Source organism: Pan paniscus, chromosome 7, assembly GCF_029289425.2.
Source record: "Pan paniscus chromosome 7, NHGRI_mPanPan1-v2.0_pri, whole genome shotgun sequence".
In the NCBI taxonomy this organism is placed as follows: domain Eukaryota; kingdom Metazoa; phylum Chordata; class Mammalia; order Primates; family Hominidae; genus Pan; species Pan paniscus.
In genome coordinates, this window is record NC_073256.2 from 45,989,906 (window position 1) to 46,010,021 (window position 20,116).

The window sequence follows — 20,116 nt, forward strand, 5'->3', positions numbered from 1 at the left end:
GGGACTGTGAGCCAAGTCCTGGAAGAAACCGATTGTGTTCATGTTGGACAGAGATCAAGGGCTGTCCAGTGCTGGTCATTGGCCAAGGAGGTTCGAATGGTGATACCCGGCAGTGGGTCAGGGGTGTGCGCTGGCCCCTTTGCCCTTGCAGGGACAGTGGGGGGCAACTTTCCAGGGGGGACCCAGAGCAGTCCCCTCCATGGCCACATGAGGAATGCCATGTCATTTCTCTCTTTGTGGGCCCCCAAACCACCCAGGCTCTGGAGGGGCTTGGGTGACACTGGCGATGTTGAAGTGCAGCTGGCGAGGAGGGGGTCGCACAGTTGAGTGAGCAGTAGGTGCAGCTTTATTTAATCTCTTTATTCACATGCAAGATGGATAGGAGACGTGGATAACAGAAGTGAACATCACTGTCTCAGGAGAGTGGGTCTGGGAGCCTGGATATGAGAGCTCCGAGGCCTCTGGAGAGCAAGTGGGAGGAGAGGGAGCGCTGGGAGCTGCATGCACACGAGTAGACAGGAGCCAGAGACCAGATGTGCCATGAGCAGGGGGGTTGTGGGAGAGAAGTGGGGCGTGGCAGGGCCTGGGCCAGGGCGTCACAGCCAGGCTGGTTTCCCCTGGGAGTGTCAGGGAGAGACATTTTGGAGTTTGGAAGGAGGGGACCCCTAGGACCAAAAGGAAACTGGAAGCTCGCCCTGCTCGGCTTCCTGCCTGGAGCCTCCATGCTGTCCCGAGAACCCAATGCCCACATCCGTTAGCTGCCAAGGTCCCACCCTCCAGTCTGGACAGAGTTGGGGAGAGGTCTGGTGCCCGATCCCAGGAGCAGCAGCTCGGCCTGGGATCCTGGGTGCAGCCTCAGACTTTGGGGTGGTGCATTGCGTTCCAAGGTGCACACACAGGCTGCTCTGAAGGGTCCAGAGCAGGTCAACACACCTCGGGGCTCTGGGAGAGACGAGGCAGGCTGATAAGGGACGGGACCAGAGCTTTGCCATCTACACAACAGTCCTAGGGCCCAAACAATCCAGCTTGCTCCCCTCAACCACTCAGAACAAACGCCTTAAGTGCTGACCCACTCACCCAGCACTGTGCTAGGTGCTGGGGGTGGGAAAAATAACGGGCAGAGTCCCTGCCTTTGAGAAGTTCAGAATCAAAGGAACTAAAGGCAAAGATCTTCAACTCCCAAGTGAGGCCTCCTCCTGATGGAGCCAGGCACAGGGAACAGGGTTCCTGGGGAGGGAAGGAGGGGTAAAGGGAGGGAGGACAGGCCGAATGAGATGAGTTTGAGGTGGGTCAGGAGCGGCTCAGGATGGTCTTTCTTGTTTGCCGGCTGCACGTGTAGGGACATATGGAGCCCCTGCAGGCCATGGCTCTCAGCTCTGCCAGACCTCCTGGGGGCCTGCTGGTGCAGAGCCATTTTCCAGCAAGGAAGGGAGAGGAATGACGTCAAGGAGAAGCCTGGAGGCTCAAATGTGCTTCCAGATGGATGGAATAGCCCAGCCACCTGTATCCAACCATCCATCCCTCCCCGGTAGGGAAGATCTGCCCTGTACCTCCACCTCAGGTGCAGGCCCTGCCTCCCGCTTCCTCCCCTTCCGGAAGAGCCCTTATTACTCCCCTGCTGGACCGTACAGCTCAGCACCCTGCAAACTCGGACAGACTCCGAACTTCAACCCCAGCCTGGCTTAGAGAGACCCCACCTGGCTCTCCAACCTCCCACCTCACCTGGCTGTTCTCCCTGGCACTTTGGGCTCATCTCCAAATCTAAACATTGTTCAGAGCCCTTCCACCTCCAAGAACCCTCCCCTTTGCCCCCACGGCCCCTCCTTTGAGGTCTGCATTCCCTTCCTCGTCACCCTGGCCCCACTGTCCCCCTGGTTGACCCTTCTGTCACTTAGGGTCTGCACTGCTCCTCCAGGAGAATCTTACTCTGCCCCACTTGGTCACCACACTACTGTGACCTTCTGCAGAGCTTCCCCAGCTCCTCCGTATCCAAAACAGGGCTTTGCACCCAGCAGGCTCTCAGCCCTGGTACAATAACGTTAAGCTGGATGGAAGCCTGCAATGCCTGGGTCAGTGTCCAGACTCCGTGGAGAGGCACCTGCTCACCCCAAAGGGGACACCAGAGGCAGCTGTAGCAGAGATGGTCAAAAGATGGTCAGCGGGGGTGCCCTGGGAGCCAGCTGGAGGGAGGTGCAGTTAGATCATTCCAGCTAGGAATGGAGGCAGAAAGAGGCCGATGGTCCCCAGGAAGCAGACGATTATAAACAGCCAGAGGAAGATCCTGTCGATGACCATGGCAACATACTTCCAGTCCTCCTTCACCTGTGGGGAAGACAGCACACAGTGACAGGGGCCAGGCCTGGGAAAGGGATGTGTTCCCCCCATTCACAGCCCCTGCACAGACGGCCACTGGGGGCAGCAGCAACTGCCCCACAGAGACCTTGGGGAGCAAAGGTCAGCGCAGGGAGCGGGGTGGGTGGAAGGGAGGGATGGGCTGTTTCAAGGCTCCAGTAAGCTCCACTGATGATTCCCCTCCCATCCCAGCCCCTCCACATGCCCACACCTGTCCATATTATGCTCCCAGACTATAGGTAAAGGAGGCTAGAGGGACACAAGGAGGCGGCAGGAACACCCAGGAGCATGGGCCCTTCTAGGGGGCCTGCAGACTTCAATGCAACACCAGACTTTGCTGCTCCAGGTTGCCTCCTCACCCACCTGCTGGAGCTGGGGAGAGGGAAACAGGCGAAGGTGGCTGGGACCCCAGGCAGGCTGGGGGTGGGGCGGGGGCTTTGTAGAACTTGGGCTCACAGCCCAGACAAGGGAGCCTGGATTCTCCACTGCTCCTGGATGACGTCATGATTAATTTTCTTGTCTGTTCATCAAGGCCACTCAGTAATAACCCCCCGGCCTTTCATCATTCCCTAGGCTGATAAGAATTTTGTGCTAGAGTAGTGGCCTGCTCACATAACAATGGCAGACAGGAGCTGGGGCAGGGGTCAGGGTGGGGCCAATGTCATGGCAGGGGCGGGGGAGTGGAGTCCACCTGGCACAACCAAGAATCTGCAGGGTTTGTGGTTGAAGAGTGAAGTTTGCAAGATCCTCAGGAGCCCATGAACAAGGAGGCGGAGGAAGAGACCATCCAAGACAAACGACAAAGGCTGACACTGCAGCAGCTGACTTTCTGGGTCTCTCCTGAAATGCTCCCCCTGCCTGCCGCCACCTCCAAGGCAATGGTGGGAGCTGGCGGCCTGAGGGAGGCACGGGGTTCAGCATCTGGGGTCCTCCCTCTCTGGCTCTCAGGATCCCTGTTAGTCTGAGCTGCTCATGCCTGACTCTGTGGTGTGTAACCTGCCACCTGCCAATAAATGTCCTCAAAGCGGCCAGCTACATGTGCTCTCTTGCTATTTATTCCATCTAAGGACCATGACTGAGGGAAGTGGGCCTTCACGAGAGGGGCCTGGGCTGCCCAAGCTCACACTCTGCGATGAGTTGGTTCCCCGCTAAGTTGGTGGGGCCACCCAGGCTGGCGCCTCTCCCAACCCCAACGCACCGAAGAGTCGGCATCCTCAGACCGCAGGTGGTCGGCAATGTAGTGCACACCTTCCAGTGCCTTCTGCATGTGGGGTGATAGCAGCAGCTCACCCTCCTGCAGCAGAGCCTCAGCCTTGGGACCTGAGGCCCCAGAGTGCAGGTGGCCGTGGCTGCAGAGGGTGCCCACAGAGGGGGCCACATGACCTGCACATGCCCATCTGTCCTCCTCCTCCACCACCACCTCCCTCTCCTCGGCATCCACGTTGCTCTCCAGCCAGTGATAAGAGGGGCTGAGCTTCAGGTGTAGGGGGTGGCAGAGCTCCAAGGGTGGTGGGGGCCGGTTCATCAGAAGCCACCGGGGCACACAGCCCAGAAGGGTCCCCCGCACCCAGTGGGGCATGGTGTGGGTGCTGGGGGAGCGGTGGTGCACATTGAGCACGAAGACGGTGATGACAATGGACAGGGTGACGAAGATCATGGTGAACAGCAGGTACTCGCCGATGAGCGGGATGACCAGCGAGGTGGACGGGATGATCTCAGTGATGAGCAGCAGGAAGACGGTGAGTGACAGCAGCACCGAAATGCACAGCGTGATCTTCTCGCCGCAGTTGGAGGGCAGGTAGAAGACCAGCACAGTGAGGCAGGAGATGAGCAGGCAGGGGATGATGAGGTTGATGGTGTAGAAGAGCGGCAGCCGCCGGATGATGAAGGCGTAGGTGACGTCGGGGTAGATCTCGGCGCAGCAGTCGTACTTCTTGCTGTTGTAGGTGCCCGTGGCATTGACGATGGCCCACTCGCCGCTCTCCCAGTAGTCCTTCAGGTCCACAGTCTGCTCCATCTGCTCCAGGTCGATCTTGGCCTTGTCATAAGTCCAGGAGCCAAACTTCATCTTGCAGTTCTGCTGGTCGAAGGGGAAGAAGGTGACGTCGATACTGCAGGAGCTCTTGTAGATGGCCGGGGGCACCCAGTGCACAGTGCCCGTGGAGAAGAGGTGGGCCTTGGTCATGTGGGTCACTGCAAACTCCCCATCTGCACTGGGAAGAGGAGAGGAGCTGGGGAGACCCCTGCACACCCACCTGCCTGAGCCAGGCTACTCAGAGAGCTGGCAGCAGGGGAACCCCAAGAATCAAGTCAGACCCGGCCACACTGGTGGGGTTTATTTATGCAAGTGTGTAAGTCTCCCCCGGCATGCACATGTATAGCCACTGAGCTGTCTTGTCAATTACTACCTTTTTAAATACAAAAGGAGGAATTGTGAGGAATAGAAGGCAGTACCAAGAATTCTAAAAACAACCACTAATAACATTTTGATGATATATATGTATATATATAAAATGTATAACGATTATATATACATAATCTATCAATATATGACAATCATATATATTTGTGATCATGGGGTATATGTTGTTTGATTGCCTATTTGTATTCATTTAATATTTTATTTTATTTGCAGTAATGAAAGAGTTGAATAGACACAAGGCCAGCCACACCACGGGGGAGAAGGAGATAGCATTCAAAGCATCTCTTCCAAGTTCGTGCGTGTTAGGGGTTTTTCAAAGGCAGTTTTGGGGAAGGGTGGGTGTGGCCAGGTGCTTGCTGCTGATTGGCTGGGTGGGGATGACATCACAGGGGGTCAAAGCTGTCCTCCTGCGAGCTGAACATTTAATATATTAGAATGATATCTATGAGTCTGTTTTTCTTCCCTAGCAGATGATGAGTCGGCCCCTTAGGAGGGCGATCCCTTTCCACCTGGGATCATCCTTGCTCAGAAGAGACCTAACATCTTTGCGGGTGAAGATACTACCTTGAATGTATCCATTTAACATGCGTTTTTGAGCCCCTCATCCGCTAGGGCCTGTACCAGAGCTGTGCAGAAGAGGAATATGAGAAAGGTCCCTGCCTTTAAGGAGCCATGAGGAGATGAGACGTCTCCAGGAACCACTGCAACATCAGGGAGGCAGTTGGCAACGCTAGGAGGGCAGTCTGGGTGCTCCCTGGACTCTTTGGGGGAAAACTCCCTTCTGGGAGGTGAGCAGGGTCATCGATAAGCCTGCTGTTTGCAAAAGGCCTTGACTGATGGTAGGATTTGGCTGAGAAATGGGCAGAGAGCCTTCCAGTAGAGGGTCACACAGGGACAGAGAGTGTGAATCAGGAGTATCATGGGACTAGGCATCAAGGACCCACAAGGAGTCTGGGGACACTGGAATAGTGGTGACCAGTCAGGTAGCACTTCCTGGAAGCCTCAGCCCCTGATTCCACCAGGAGTTGGCTCGGTGGGCTCCTGCTCTAGTCTTTAACCATCCTCCCTCCCCTTCTAATTCCCACAGTCAATCCTAAAATCCAGGAAATCAGAAGAGTACTTGGGAACAGGGGCTTTTTTCCCCCATGGAGTAGTTCCATGGTAGAGATATGGGCAGGCTGGAAATGGGAACTTTGAAAGGGAGTAACAAACACATTGAGACAAAAGTTAAAAAAAAATTTTTTTTTGAGGCGGAATCTCACTCTGTTATCAGGCTGGAGTGCAGGGGTGTGATCTTGGCTCACTACAACCTCTGCCTCCCAGGTTCAAGCAATTCTGCCTCAGCCTCCCAAGTAGCTGGGACTACAGGTGCACACCACCACGACCGGCTAATTATTGTATTTTAGTAGAGACGGGGTTTCACCATGTTGGCCAGGACGGTCTCAATCTCTTGACCGCGTGATCCGCCGGCCTCGGCCTCCCAAAGTACTGGGATTACAGGTGTGAGCCACCACGCCCAGGCAAAAACAAAAATTTTTCAAGCATTTTGTTTATCACAAACAATGACCACTAGATGGCAACATGTGCTCACTTGGGGGAAGGAACCTTGCAAACTCTAAGATGCCTTCCTCTTAACCTTGAGTGGGGTATCTGGGTGGAGGGGATCCTTCTCTAAATGTCAGCAAGACTTCGGCTTGGAATTTTGTCCCCCACCAAAATTTCTTGTAATAAATCAGGTAACACCAGCTGAAGTCTTATTGGATAATTGTCAAGCTCGAAGTCATATTTGATGTAGGACTTTGCTCCTGACCTCTGCCACATGTACAGGAAGCAGAAACTAGAAGGACCCTGGGTGCCAGCTATGGGGCACAGAAATACGACAGGGTGGGGAGTTCATGAGTCCTGCAGCAGCTGCAAACACTAGGCACCTGCTGTGTGAGAGCTGCCAGTGTAAGAACCCAGGATGAACACGTGTTCACCAAAATGGCTTAGGTGAAAGGGTTTAGTTCTGACCAGAACTGGACAGTGTAAAAAAAAAAATCTGACCCAACTGAAGACACAAAATCCAGAAATGGGTTGTTTTTCCTTTTATTTCATTCTTTAAAAATAGCATTTCCAAAGTAGGATCAAATGAATCGGGAAATGCTGAGCTACGTGGGTGTCTTTGCTGCAGAACTTCTAATAACATTTTTTTAAATGCTATTGTGCTCTGCCATTTTCCAAAGGACTTGGGTGGGGATGGGGGTGGGTGTTATGACATACAATGTTATCCAAAATTACTTGACCACAGAACCCTTTTTCATACCTATTTATAACTCAAAGAAGCCATGCTCCTTACAGCCCCACCTTAGAAAACCTTTTTAGATGAACATAACACCAAATATCTTTTCATTTTAACTTCTTTACTTCTAAGGGAAGAATTGCCTGATACCAAACACAGAAATGAAATTATAGATGTCTATTTATTCCATCAAAATATTTTTTATTGATTTATTTTTGTCCACTGGGGCTCTCTTTAGACTCCTCTGCCTTCTATTAACTTCTTGTCATTGTGGTCAAAGATTACTCCTTTTTAGTCTTGAAGACAACTACAAAACAACATGATTGGGAAAAAGGAAACTGCATACCAAGTGAGCACATGCCCTTTGAAGGTGCTGGCCCGATGATGCCTGTCTGTCTGAACAACACTGCCACCCCTCACAACTCCAACCCCAAGGTATTGTTTTTTGAGCCTGCACCAAATTTTTCAAAGAATACTCAGTATGGACAAATCTCTGTCCCTCTAGCACAGTGCCAGGCACTGATACCTAAAAGGTGCTCAGCTGCCATTCATTTTGGTGTAGAGTGAGAACAAAAGGAAAGAAATGAAGGAATAAAGAGAGAGGTAGGGGAGACATGCTCAGCACAGCAGTCGAGAAGGAGGCGAGGAAGCTGACACCAGGGGTGCCCCTCCCAAGGCCATGGACCCGGCCCCTGCAAGTTGGCCTCCGCTCATCCCCCCAGGACCCCAATGGCTTCCTACTTGTTGTAGAGAACAATGTCAGGGATCCAGATCATCTCAGAAGGGACCCTGAGAGATGTGATGTTGCCAAAATCAGCGGGGTTCCAGCGCAGTTTGTAGTCGCTCCACTCCTGTGTGTGGGGAAGGAGTTGTGTCAACCTTGCTTCCAGGGAGCAGCCTAGGGCAAAGCTAGCACACCCCGGGGATGCCCAGAATTGGGCCAAGCAGCCCCCTTGGAGCAGCCAGGGCTCCCCACCCAGCCCAGAATAGTGGAGGGAGCTGCGGTGCTGGGAACGGGCTCTGAGCAAGTAACCAACCTTCTCGCTTTGCCTGGACTTTAGTAGTCAAGGTCCCGGGCACATGAAGTTCACCCTTGTCCTGCCTCTAGTCCTCGTTCTGCCAATCCCTGGCTGGACAACCTTGGTGGGCCACCTCACTCATCTCTAGTGAAATCTCTCATTTTTAGTGCATCACAGTTTATGGTTTGTTTTATGCTCTCCATCTAGGAAAAGCCTCCATGGGAGAGCCAAGCGGGGAATGCAGAACAGGTGAAAGTATCTCCCCATTTAGCAGATGAGCAAACTGAGGACCCAGAGACAGGAAAATCAACCAGCCAGAGGCATACAGTGAGGCAGGGGTGTTACCCGGGGACCTTCAAACTGCACTCTCAAGTGCCCCACAGGAGTCCCACCAGAGACGGGATGTCTGGCCCCCACCCCTGCCTCCACCGACGCAGGTCCAAATCAGTCCCCCTGCCTCCATCAGGTTCGTATTATCTCCGTAGTCCATCTGTCAAGTTTGCAGGTCCAACCAACATTTTGAGGCACCCACACCAAATTGGGGTACATTAATCCTCCCAGGCATGTGGCAGTAGGTTGTGTTATCCTCATTTTGCAGATGAGGAAACTGAGGCTCTGAGAGGTTACGTAGCTCATCCAGTATCACAAGCTAATCAGAGGCATTGCTGACTGGCCTCAAACTCCAGTACTCCTTCCTTGCCCTGCCACCCCAACCCTGAAGCCCAGGTGACCAGCCCATGGGGACAACTGTGGCAGCCCAGGTTCTAGGCCTGCCTCCCTGCACACATACACCGCATGACTGGGTAGCTTCCAAGTTCCTGCTTCCCTCTGGCCCTCAGCTGTCACATCTGTAAAGATGAGATGAGTGACCCCCTAATAGCTCCTGGGTTACAGCATCAGAGGGAGGGAAGCCTCCGACCTAAGCGGGATCTGTGCACCCTTTCCTGAGTCTAACTGGGCTCTATGACTGTCTTGACCAGTAGTATACAACAAGATCAATGCTGGCCCAGTTTCTTTTACTCCCCGTCTCTTGGGACTGTCACTCTGGAATCCCTGAACCACCAGGCAGGATGTCTGACTCCCCTGCTGGAGAGACTCTGAGGGTGCCTGAAGGGGGCGAAGGGCCCATCTGAGTCCAGCCTTCCAGAACCTTCCAGCACCTGCCAGAGCCTTCCAGGCATCCCTGCTAAGGGACAGATGTGTGAATTAAGCTGTCTCAGACCCTCCAGACCAGATGAACCCTCACTCAAATATCACAAAGTAACCCTAGTGGTCACCATGTGAAGCAGAAGAAACCACCCAAACTCCTGGCCATAAAGCCATGAGATACAGTGAGCTGGGAGCTGCTGTGAGCCTCTAAGTTTGGGGGTATTTGGGTGGCAGTATAGGTATTAAGCACTCAGCGTTCTCCCATAGAAGGAGCCTGGGACTCGGAGTCAGGCACAGCTGGGCCCCCTTTTCCAGCCCAGCTTCTCTCTGCTTCGTGATCTCCTGAGCTGTAAAATGGGCAGAATGAACCCCCTGTGGGGCTTTGGGGAGGATTCCGAAGTAGCAGGGATGAACAGACGCCTGTTCCCAGGAAAGCACCACTTGGCTTTCTAGTGCCTGAGGCTATGTTCTCAGGCACTAGACTCCAGTCTAGCCACCAAGAGCACAGGCCCTCTGGAAAAAGTCAGCTTTGGGAACATCCCACGTGGCATCTGCTTGGTAAACTAAGTTCAGGGTCTTGCTGTTCCTTGGTCTTTCACTAGCAAAGAAGTCCTGGAGGGGTCTGGGGTCCATGGATTCCCGGTACCCGCCGCCTGGACTGGAGGAGGGGCCCTCACCTGTTTTAGCCAGACGTTGGTGGTCATCATTTGGTTCTTCTCATCCTGGCCCAGAGAGAGACAGAGGAGCAATTAAAGGGGTGGGCCCAGCCCCAGAAGACAGGGTGGAGTGGGATGGGCTGTTTTCAGACCCTCTGATAGGACACCCCAAGCCCAGCCCGCCCACCACCCACTCTGAAACCTGCCACCCTTACTCAGATTCTCCAGGGTCACACAGGCACTGCTGCCAATCAATGCTCTCCTAGGAGGGAGCTCCAGAGCTGGGAGAGGGGAGAGTGTAGCCGCCCTGGGAAGAGCCATCCCCACCCCCACCCCAAGTCACTGCTGTGCGTGAAGGCAGGGCTGGGGTAGAGGAAGGAGCAGGGGGAAAGCGGTGAGTGGTCTGGGATCTCCTTCCTCGGGGCCAGCGGTGGGAAGACAGGCGCACCACATCGATGAGCTGAGCGATGGACAGTCCGAAGCGCACAATCACCACGTCTGAAGTGTTGGGCACCGGGCGCGCCCAGCGGTTGTAGCCCCGGAAGAGGTGTTTGAAGAGCCGGTCCTCAGTCTCGGTATGCGAGCCTCCCTGCGGCAATGCCGTGGGACTGGGAGAGGAGAGTGGGTCTCCAGGAGCCCTGGGAGGTGGGCGCTTAGCTTCCTCTCCACCTGCCATCAAATCAGAGCCACTCAGCCTCACTGAGCCTCAGTTTGCTCATCTGTAAAATGGAGATGCTTATCCAGAACCTATCTCAACACATTGTTGAAGATGGCAGATGATAATGTCTATCAGAGCTGAGCACAGCATGAGCAGGCTGCGGGGTCGGAGCTCAGGAAACGTCAGCTGTTTGTTTTGTGATGTTAGAGAAGAAAAGAGTGAGAACTAGTGCTGCAGGTGGCGAGGGGCAGGGGCAGAGGCAGGGAAGTGGGGAAACTTGAATCTAGAGACAAGATTCAGCCCCATATGGAGGAGTGCCAGGGGGACAGGAAAGTGGAAGACGCCTGGTCTACGTGGGGGGCTGCAGGGAGAAGGGCTCTGGCATTGCAGTGAGCCTGGCCAGGGTAAGCAGTCTCCCGTTCCCACCCACTTATCCGATGAACCATTAATGCTAACAGGGAAATGGACCACTTTGAGAACCTCCCCAATTTTTTCTTAAACCATGGGCATTTGCCACTTCCTATCAGATAAACAAAGCTTTTCAAAATGTTTCTATGGCATCGCTCATGTCAGTTTTCACTGTGTTCAGCAAACAGCTTCACCCCTTCAGGGCTCTGCTGTCCGAGCAAGTCGAGAACTACAGCTCCAAATCCCAGAAAAACGTGTCAGCACCATCTGGGACAGAAAGCGCTGTGTCCCGAGTGCCTCCTGTATCCCGGATTCTGGTCACAAACTTTCGTTTAATCCTCACAATAGGCCTGGGAGGTACACAACACTATTTGCGTTTTGCAGCTGAGGACATTGAAGCTTGGGGACATTTAAGGTGACACAGATGCTAACGTCAGAGCTGTGACTGCCCCTCCACCTCTCCCAGTGGAAACAGCCACCCGGCTGATAGCCTCTGAAGTCCCCTGCAGCTTTGACGGTTGCAACACACCCACCTGCAGACTCCTTCCTACAGTTTGTGAGCCCACAGGCATGAGATGAAGTCTTACAATGACAGGTGACAAACACTCACCTGCTGGGGTCAGAAGGAGCCACCACAGGCTGAGCTTTGTGAAGGACAGGAACACAGGACAGGAGGGGCCCATGGCTTCTCCTGAGCATCAAGAGGTCAGGTCAGGGCTTTGCTGTGGGTTGCACCATGGACCATGTCCCCAGCAGAGCTGCTGCTGGATTCTGTGAGGATTCTGCTGGATTCTGCGAGGCTTCCTCTCACCACCGAATCTGAGCAAGCCCAAGAAAGGGCTCTTAGGGTCATGCATCCTTGACATAGGCATATTTCTGTTTCTCGTGCTCCACACAGGCATGAAATGAGAGCAAAAGGCCCTCAGCAGGCCTCTCAGCAGTTAGGTGCTCCTGGGCTCTCCCTGGCTTATTGAGGAATCAGCCTCTTCCTCTTTCTCCAGAGTCAGCCAGCGACTTTGCCCTGAGACCAGCCCTGACCTACTGGGCAAAGGAGGGCACAGGATGGGACTGAGGTCCCCATTGCTTTGCCTCAGTGGTCATCTATAAAATGGGGATAATCATACTGCAAAGAGTGGTCAATAAAAGAATCAGGGTACTATTCACAAGATCCAAAGAGTGGAAACAGCCTTTTGTCCAAACAAATGTCCATCAGCTGATGAATGGATGGACAAAGGGCAGTAAATCCTTACAACGGAACATGATGCCACCATAAAAAGGACTGAGGTGCTGACACTTGCTACAGCATGGAGGAACCTAGAAAGCATTGTACAAAGTACCAGAAGCCAGTGGCAAAAAGCCACATACTGAAGGTGATATTGTAAAAAATATATTTGGTCTTCAATCCTATTTCCTGGAATACAACTCCTAAGATACTGGGAATCTCCAAAATGATATCTTTTTGCATGACTGGTGGCTGGCAGCCCCTAGGCAGCTGCAGGATGGGGCTGGTCACAGGAAGACAAAGACAGGCTTTAAAGGGTTGGGACTTTCAGCCCCACCCCTCAAACCTCCAGGGACAGGAGAGGAGATAAAGGTTAAGTTGATCGCCAATGGCCACTGGATTAATCAATCATGCTGCATAATGAGGCCTCCATAAAACCCTGAAAGGACAGGTTTTGAAGAGCTTCTAAATAGCAGAACGTTGGAGGTTCCTGAGGGGTGATGAGCCCAGCAAGGGCATGGAAGCTCCGTGCCCCTTCCCAAACCTTGCCGTATGCATCTCATCACCTGTATCTTACACTATCTCTTATAAGCTAGTAAACCAGTGTTTCCCTGAATTCTGTGAGCCACTCTAGCAAGTTAGTTGAACCCAGGGAGGGGGTCATGGGAACCCCAATTTATAGCCAGTGGGTTAGAAGCACAGGTAAAACAACCTAGGACTTGTGATCGGCATTGACATTGGGGGGCAGTGTTGGGGACTGAGCCCCCGATGTGTGGGATCTGAGCTGTCTCCAGATGGATGGTGTCTGAATTGAATTAGAAGGCACCCAGCTGATCTCTGCTGCAGAATTGACAGCTTGCTTGCGGGTGAGGAGAAATCCCCACATCTTTGGGGGGTCACAGAAGTCTTCCGTGTTGATTGTTGTGGGGTGAGAGCAGAGAAAAACAGTTTGTGGTTTTTCCTACACATTGTATGATCCCATTGATATGGAATATGCAGAATAGGCAAATCTATAGAGACAGAACGTAGATTAGTGGTTGCAGGGGCAGCGGGAAGGAGGGATGGGAAGTGACTGCTTAATGATCACTGAGTTTCCATTAGAGGGGATAAGAGAGCTCTGGAACTAGACGGTGTGATGTTACACAGATGTGTGAATATACTAAAATTCACCAAATTGCACACTTTAAATGGGGGAATTTTATGATATTTGAATTTATCTCAAACAAAGTTATTATTAAAAAATAAACAAACACCTCATGGATTAAGAAGCAGCAGCTACCCCTCTTGACTGTGGTGACAGTGATATTTGCCAAACATGGAGAATCAATACACAAAGGGTTCTAGTGACCAGAAGGACACAGATGTCAAAGATGGGGTAAATATAATGTTTCATATGAAATGAATGTTTCATAATTGAGAAAATTGGGAAAAGCAGTATTTTAAAATATTATTTTATAGAGTATTTGATTTAAAATATATATATATATATCACTAAAATAACATTATTGCCTTAAAAGCTTACATATTCAAATTAGCGTTTTTTGAAGCAGCCCCCCTTATGGAGAGAAGAGCAAGGCCTCGTGTTCAGGGACACATCGTGTATGTGGCCTAGGGAGATAACAATGGCTCTCGGTACAGCTAGTGGGTGCAGGATTTCCTTTGGAAGGGTGAGAATGTTCTGGAACTAGATAGTGGTGATGGCTGCACACTGTTCGAATTGTACTAAATGCCAATAATGATCAATTTTATGTTATGTGTATTTAGCCACAACTTTTAAAGAAAGAATAAGGGTAAAAGTGGCTTTAAAAATATAAACCAAGGGCTGGGCACAGTAGCTCATGCCTGTAATTCCAGCTCTTTTGGAGGCCAAGATGGAAGGAGTGTTTGAGCTCAGCAGTTCAAAACCAGCCTGGGCAACATAGTGAGACCCCCCCCACCCCGTCTCTACAAAAAATTCAAAAATTAGCTGGGCATAGTGGCGCGTGCCTGTGATCTCAGCTACTGGGGAGGCCAAGAAGGGAGGGTCGTGTGAGCCTGGGGAAGTCAAGGCTGCAATGAGCTATGATCTTGCCACTGCACTCCAGCCTGGGCAACAAGCAAGATCCCATCTCAAAAAGAAAATAAAAATAAAAGTAAACCACCGGGTATGAGAGAATCAGAATTATTATTCATGAAGTTGTGAAACCACTTCTATCTAGTCATTCTCATCCCCCCGTCCACCCTGACCCAGACTCTCAACAGTGTTTCCAGCATCACTAATCCTCCATCTCTCCCAGGGCCGGTTGCACCAGCCCATCCTAACCTCCTGGCAGGAGATGAGAGCAGGGCTGGCACTGGCAAATGTCGCTTTGAGTCCTGGCCCCACCACTGGCTGGTGATGATCTGTGAAAGGTCACTCAATCCCCCTGGGATTTTGTCTTAAGATAAAGATTGGACACTTTCTGCCCTGTGGGAGGAGTGACGGGAGCAAACGGGATCACTTGTGCCCATGAAAGTCCCCAGGGAACTGCAGAGGGCTGGTCAGGGAACAGGTTGCTCTTATGGTTGTCAGGGCCCATGACCCACAGTAGCATTGAACAATGACAGTTTGGGTCAAGTAGGAGAAGAGGAATGTGGGAAGGATTTGATGTGAATTTCAATGTGTTGGAATTGCTGGCATATACTGACTATAGCACAGACACCAGAGTGTTTTAGGGGAAAAGGGCCTTCCTGCATCAATTTCCCCAGAAGGTTTCAATTCAAAGACTTGTTGAAAATAGAGGATTACATTTTTCTTCTCTTCCCTTGGGAGAATATTGCCCCTGTCCATAAGCTGCCCTTATCCTCCGTGCCACCCTACACCCCATCCTGCCCTGGGATTCCTCCCTTTGTCCCAGCTCTTAGAGGTTCCCGGTTCCTTCCTGACTCTGAAAATCCCCAGCTGGCAGGTGCAAAAGGTTGGTGGTTCCCAGTATATGGAATGAACTGCCCGAGAGAGCATCCCAAAGCTCTCCCAGAATGGTGCCTCCAGGGGGAGAAGCAGGGAGTCCTGGCAGTGGGAAGCTTCTCCACAGATAGGCCTGGTACACACAGCCCCACTGGAGCTGCTCTGTTCACACAGCAAACCCTGCAGCATAACTGTCAAGAGCTCTCATTCAGGAGTGCAGCTTTATATAATGTGTAAACTCACATCGCCCTGCAAATTATGCAGAATGTTTGTACAGCACCCACCCCAGCCTGGGCATCAGCAGCTTCTGTGGCTCAGGTGAACTGCAGTGGCAAGGTCTGGGATCTCTGGCCCTCGAAGGTGCAGAGACTTGTCCTCAGGGGACTTCCCCAAAGCAGACCATTGCAAAGGAAACAGCACAGCTAACTGATTTCCAGAGAGAGCTTTACCATCTTGCTCTTTTCTGTTTTAATCTCTTTTCTGCATACAAATAGATCACCTGTGTTATCTCTGGGCGCAGGAATTAGAGGTGATTATTATTCTTTTTGACAGTTTTCTGCATTTTCCAAATTTCCCACTGTCAACATGTATCGGTCACTTAATATAAAAATAATTTTCAAGCAGGCAGCAATACCTGTGATGTGTTTTACAAGCCCTCCCCTCATCTCACAGCAGCAGGAGCTCACCCAAACTGTGTAGATTTGCCTCCACTCTTCCATCAGAATGCAGTGCAGTTCATCAATCAGCTGGGTAAAAAGTGGAAGCAACTCTGGTATCCAGCGACAGATGAATGGTTGAACAAATGTGGTCTATCCATACAGTGGAATATTATTTGTCCTTAAAAAGGATAGAAATTCTGACCCATGCTACAATATGGATGAAACTTGAGGGCATTATGCTATGTAAAATAAGCCAGTTACAAAAAGACAAAGACATTATGATTCCTTTTATAGGATGTTCCTAGAATAGTCAAATTCATAGAGACAGAAAGTAGAATGGTGGGTGCCAGGAACTAGGGGGAGGGGAGTGAGGAGTTATTGTTCAATGGGTACGGAGTTTCATTTGGGATGATGAAAAAAATCTACAGATGGACAGTGGTGATGTCTACACAACAATGTGAGTGTTCTTAACACGATGAACTATATACAGTTAATAATGGTTACATTATTATGGTAAATTATGTTATGTATATTTTACCACAAAAATAGTCTTTTTAAAGGTCAGCTGTGTTCATCTGGAATCACCTTAGGGCTGAGGCCTAGGAAATGGGATTGCCACATTGATCTGAAAGGTCAAATGGGACTTTCAGAGAAAAGTGGAACTTCCTGTCGTGAGGTCACTCCTTAAGGGTGACCACTGTATCTTATTCACCTCTTCCCTCCAGCCCCAAGCACAGCCCCAGCTTACTTTGTGGGTTCCAGGTGTTCAGAGCTACCTGCAAAAGGTACCCAGGGCAGGAGGAGGGCTCCAAGAGCCTGAGGAAGGAGACCAAGGCTTGTCACTTAATTTGGGGAGCAGCACTGCATCAAACATTTGCATTTATAGTGTGATTGTTTATCCTTTTCTTTGTTTATATTTCCACTACCTCATTCATTTTGTTGTTGTTGTTGTTTCATGCTTGGACTATAAGAGAATGTACTACCTCATTCTTCATCAGGGCCAACAGTGTGCCAGGCACCAGGAACAGGGAACTAAGTGAGCTTGAGTAGAGAAGAACCAAAAGGAAGGAAAATGCTAGAGTCTCATCCACTCGTCCACCCCTAATGTGGGGCATGACTTTATTCATTTAGCCCCATTGCTTCCAAAGCCATCCAGGGAGGCCCCAAGTTCCCTGAGGCATCCTTTCCAGGCTTTTTACAACTCTCCACATTGGGAAGCTCTTCCTTGAGTCTGAATCTGCATAAGCATCTGAGAGATGCTTGAGTTGCGTTGAGTTGAGTTTAGAGACCCTAGTGTTGTTATCCGAGATTAAATCTCGTTAATACCCAGGGGAAACTGCAGAGCAGGTGAAGTTTTTTTCTCTGCTCTCCGCAATCATTCAAACACCTGACAATCACAAAGCTGCCTTTCTGATTCCTTGTCTCTTGTCTCTTTCATCCTTTCTACCTGGAGGATTTAGGATCCTCAAAGATCCCACACCCTTCCCCATTTACCTGTGGCTCAGTGCCATCTAGAAGTTTCATTTGCTAGTTAAAATAAAAAAGAGTTGTGAAATTCCATTGCTTATGTCTACTTTCATACAGGCATGAAGTTTTTACTAGATATTAGAACACAGGGCTGATTTGGTGCAGGGAACGAGGATTTCAGAATCCCCCTTGATGTTAATTCCTAAAACGTCTTCCTAAGAACACTGTGCATTTATGTTGTTTTCAGGTTTACAAGGAACTTTTGCAGCTTTCACCTATTTGGGCCTCACATGACCCCTAGGAGGGTGTGGGGAAGAGATATAATTATCCCTTTCATGTAAGTAAAAAAAAAAACAAAAACTGATGTTCAGAGAAGTTGACCAAAGCCATATAGATAAAAAGTGATAAAGCTGAGATTCAAGCTAAGATCTTTAGCTTCGAAACTAGAATGCGATAAATTATAACGTGGTGTTAACTAGGGGGGCGATTTCGTATTAGCAATTCAGCCAGTACTCACCTGTGTTCCGTAGACCCTAGCACTGTGTCTGTCATTGCTAAGCCACCATCAGGACTGAGGTCTGTTGAGGACAAGTGAGGAGAGGGGACAGGCACCTCACCCCAAAGCTAGGCCCACCTGGATCCCAGATTCTAGCAGGTTCCTCTAGTGCAGATTCACTTTCTCATCCAGCCAACCAATATCATAGTCGCAAATTCCAAAGCTATCATCTGTTTCACCTTTTAACCAAGTGCATTTTTTAAAAAGGAGATTTTTTTTTCTCCATTAGTGAGAATAGGAATCCAGGCATGCTAACATTGCATCATTTAGAGATCCAAGGAGAGCCACCCGGGAACCCCCAGAAGAATGTGCAAATAAGATGCAGTGACTCTAGAGGATGTATTCCCAGCAAGATGCCTCAAACCTGCATCCCCTGTGATAAGCCCACTATATCATTTCATTTAATTTGTCACTGGAAACCAAAGGAGGAATTGTTCCAGGTGATTGACAGTAATTAGAGGGAACTTCCACCACTGGTTAGGAAGATGTCAAAAAAAAAAAGAGCTGCACACTTTGACCCTCTAAGTGGCTGGATTGGCAGATTTGGGGAAGGGGAGAGAGTGGGATGAGGTCCCTAATTGTAAAGTGGGTCTGGGTGAATGGGGTACACAGAGAAGCCTATGTAAAAGAGATTGCATACGTAAAGTGCTCGGACATCAGTGTCCCCACTGGGCTTGTGTCGCTGCTCACGTACACCAGTTCCAGGCCACCCCCACCCCACCCCCACACTCACTGCAGCATCTCTAGCCTGCCTGAATCCTGGTTCTGTGGAGGTCAAGGTGATTTGAGCTCACTTCCCTGTCCATGGTTCTACTAAGTCTGTTTTCAACTTCTCACCCACCAGTCCACATTCTCCTCTTTTTACTAACATTTCCTTCTCCCAAAAGGCTGCTTCCATCCCACCTGGTTCCTTTCTGCTGTCCAGAACCTCCCCAAGCATACAGGTCTCAGCTTTTTCACAACTGGCAACATTACACTCCCAAAGAAGCCCCTCCATTAGAGAAACCAGTACGATTTCTTCTTCCAAATAAATGCACTCAAGGTGCTTAGGGGCTAGAGAGTGTAATTCTAGCTTTTATATCTGTTTTGCTCAATCACAGAAGTTTAACACTCAAGGTTGGGTGGGATCTTGAAGGTCATCTGAACAACCACACCAGCTGATGGAGGAATCCACTTCACAAATGCCAGCCTTGGAACAAGCCCAGCTGTAAAGAACTTGAAGAACCTTGGAAGGTATTTACCTTCTAAGTCAGTAAATAGCATTGCTGTCTTTTAGCCCTTTTAAAGGACATAGACAATTTACAGAATGAGCAAATAAATGAACAAAAGAATGGACCGCAGTAGTAAAGACATAGGAGCAGATACAGTGTAACAAAGTCACTATTCCTGAGACGGGGCTAGCCATCCTAGCCAGGAGGTGTTCATCGTCACCTGGCTGTGGACAGCCCCAGCAGGGACAACCAGGAGACTAAAATATTTCTAGGAGCAGGTGACATCCAGCATTCAGCCATAACCCCCTCCTGAGTACCCAGAAACTGCTAGTATTTCTTTGACCCCACATCCACAAGCTCTCCACATGCATGCCGCCCTCAACATAAGCCTTGGGTACCTTTCTTACCTGTGGTTACAGAAGAAAACAGGTCATTGAAAGGATGCAGAGAACCAGCCTGGCTTGGAGATTCTGGGCAGCTGACAAAAGTCACCCCAGAAATAGAGTGGCAGGTACAGAATAGAGCTCAGTCACTTCATTTCATGGTCAAACACAGGCTGAAGAGTGAGGGTTTAGGAGACACCCCGTCGAGCAGAAGACTTACATGAGAGGCATTTGGCTTCCCGGGGACAGCTGGGCAAGCTCTGCAGAGAGGTGGGTTTTCCTGGGGCTGTCCAGCTCTGGCAGCCAGAACGGCTTCATGCAGGTGCCACTGAGGACAGCCCAGGCAGCCCAGCACAAGCGATTCTGCAGGTGAAACCCAAGCCTGGCCCCAGGAGGGGATGAGGGCTCAGCACACAAGCACACAGGCTCACGCTGTTCTCTCGCTCTCTCTCACACACACACACACATACACACGCACACACACACACAGCCTCTCTGGAGGGGAAGGAGGAGGAGCCTGTGACTCTCCAGCCTATGTCCGGTGGGGACAGATGCAGCTCTGTCCTCCCTCTGTCCAGTCACCACGATGCTCCCTTCCCTGCTCTCTGGACCCCTGGGCTCCAGGATCACTGCCTGGGGCCCCTGAGTGCACCCACAGGTTCTGGGTCCTGGGTCCTGGGTCTGTCTGTCAATACAGCTTCACTGTATGTGAATCCACTTCACAAATTCCAGCCTTGGAACAAGCCC

General features: G+C 50.7%; 1 protein-coding gene across 3 annotated transcripts; it reads right to left on the reverse strand.

The window, feature by feature from the left end:
• Positions 1–152: 152 nt before the first annotated feature.
• On the reverse strand, positions 153–19,859 carry CHRNA2 (cholinergic receptor nicotinic alpha 2 subunit). Of its 3 annotated transcripts, XM_003830804.4 has the most exons (7): positions 19,394–19,859; positions 11,556–11,764; positions 10,328–10,548; positions 9,901–9,945; positions 7,797–7,906; positions 3,551–4,565; positions 153–2,322 (listed from the first exon to the last, which is right to left on the reverse strand). In XM_003830804.4, the coding sequence occupies exons 2-7, from the start codon at positions 11,626–11,628 to the stop codon at positions 2,197–2,199; spliced, it is 1,590 nt and encodes a 529-aa protein (XP_003830852.1). In that variant the 5' UTR covers positions 11,629–11,764; positions 19,394–19,859; the 3' UTR covers positions 153–2,196. The 3 variants fall into 3 exon arrangements, with proteins under 3 accessions (XP_003830852.1, XP_054972359.1, XP_034821766.1); XM_055116384.2 differs by lacking the exons at positions 9,901–9,945; positions 10,328–10,548; positions 11,556–11,764; positions 19,394–19,859 and having other exon boundaries at positions 154–2,322; positions 3,551–4,560; positions 7,797–7,910; XM_034965875.3 differs by lacking the exons at positions 9,901–9,945; positions 10,328–10,548; positions 11,556–11,764; positions 19,394–19,859 and having other exon boundaries at positions 154–2,322; positions 3,551–4,429.
• Between the last annotated feature and the right edge of the window lie 257 nt (positions 19,860–20,116).

Coding starts and splice junctions, on each gene's coding strand:
- CHRNA2 (XM_003830804.4), bottom strand. CDS start 11,628: ATGGGCCCCTCCTGTCCTGTGTTCCTGTCCTTCACAAAGCTCAGCCTG. Junction 10,549..11,555: donor GCTCCTTCTGACCCCAGCAG/GTGAGTGTTTGT, acceptor ATTTGATGGCAG/GTGGAGAGGAAGCTAAGCGC. Junction 9,946..10,327: donor TCGCTCAGCTCATCGATGTG/GTGCGCCTGTCT, acceptor TCTCTGGGCCAG/GATGAGAAGAACCAAATGAT.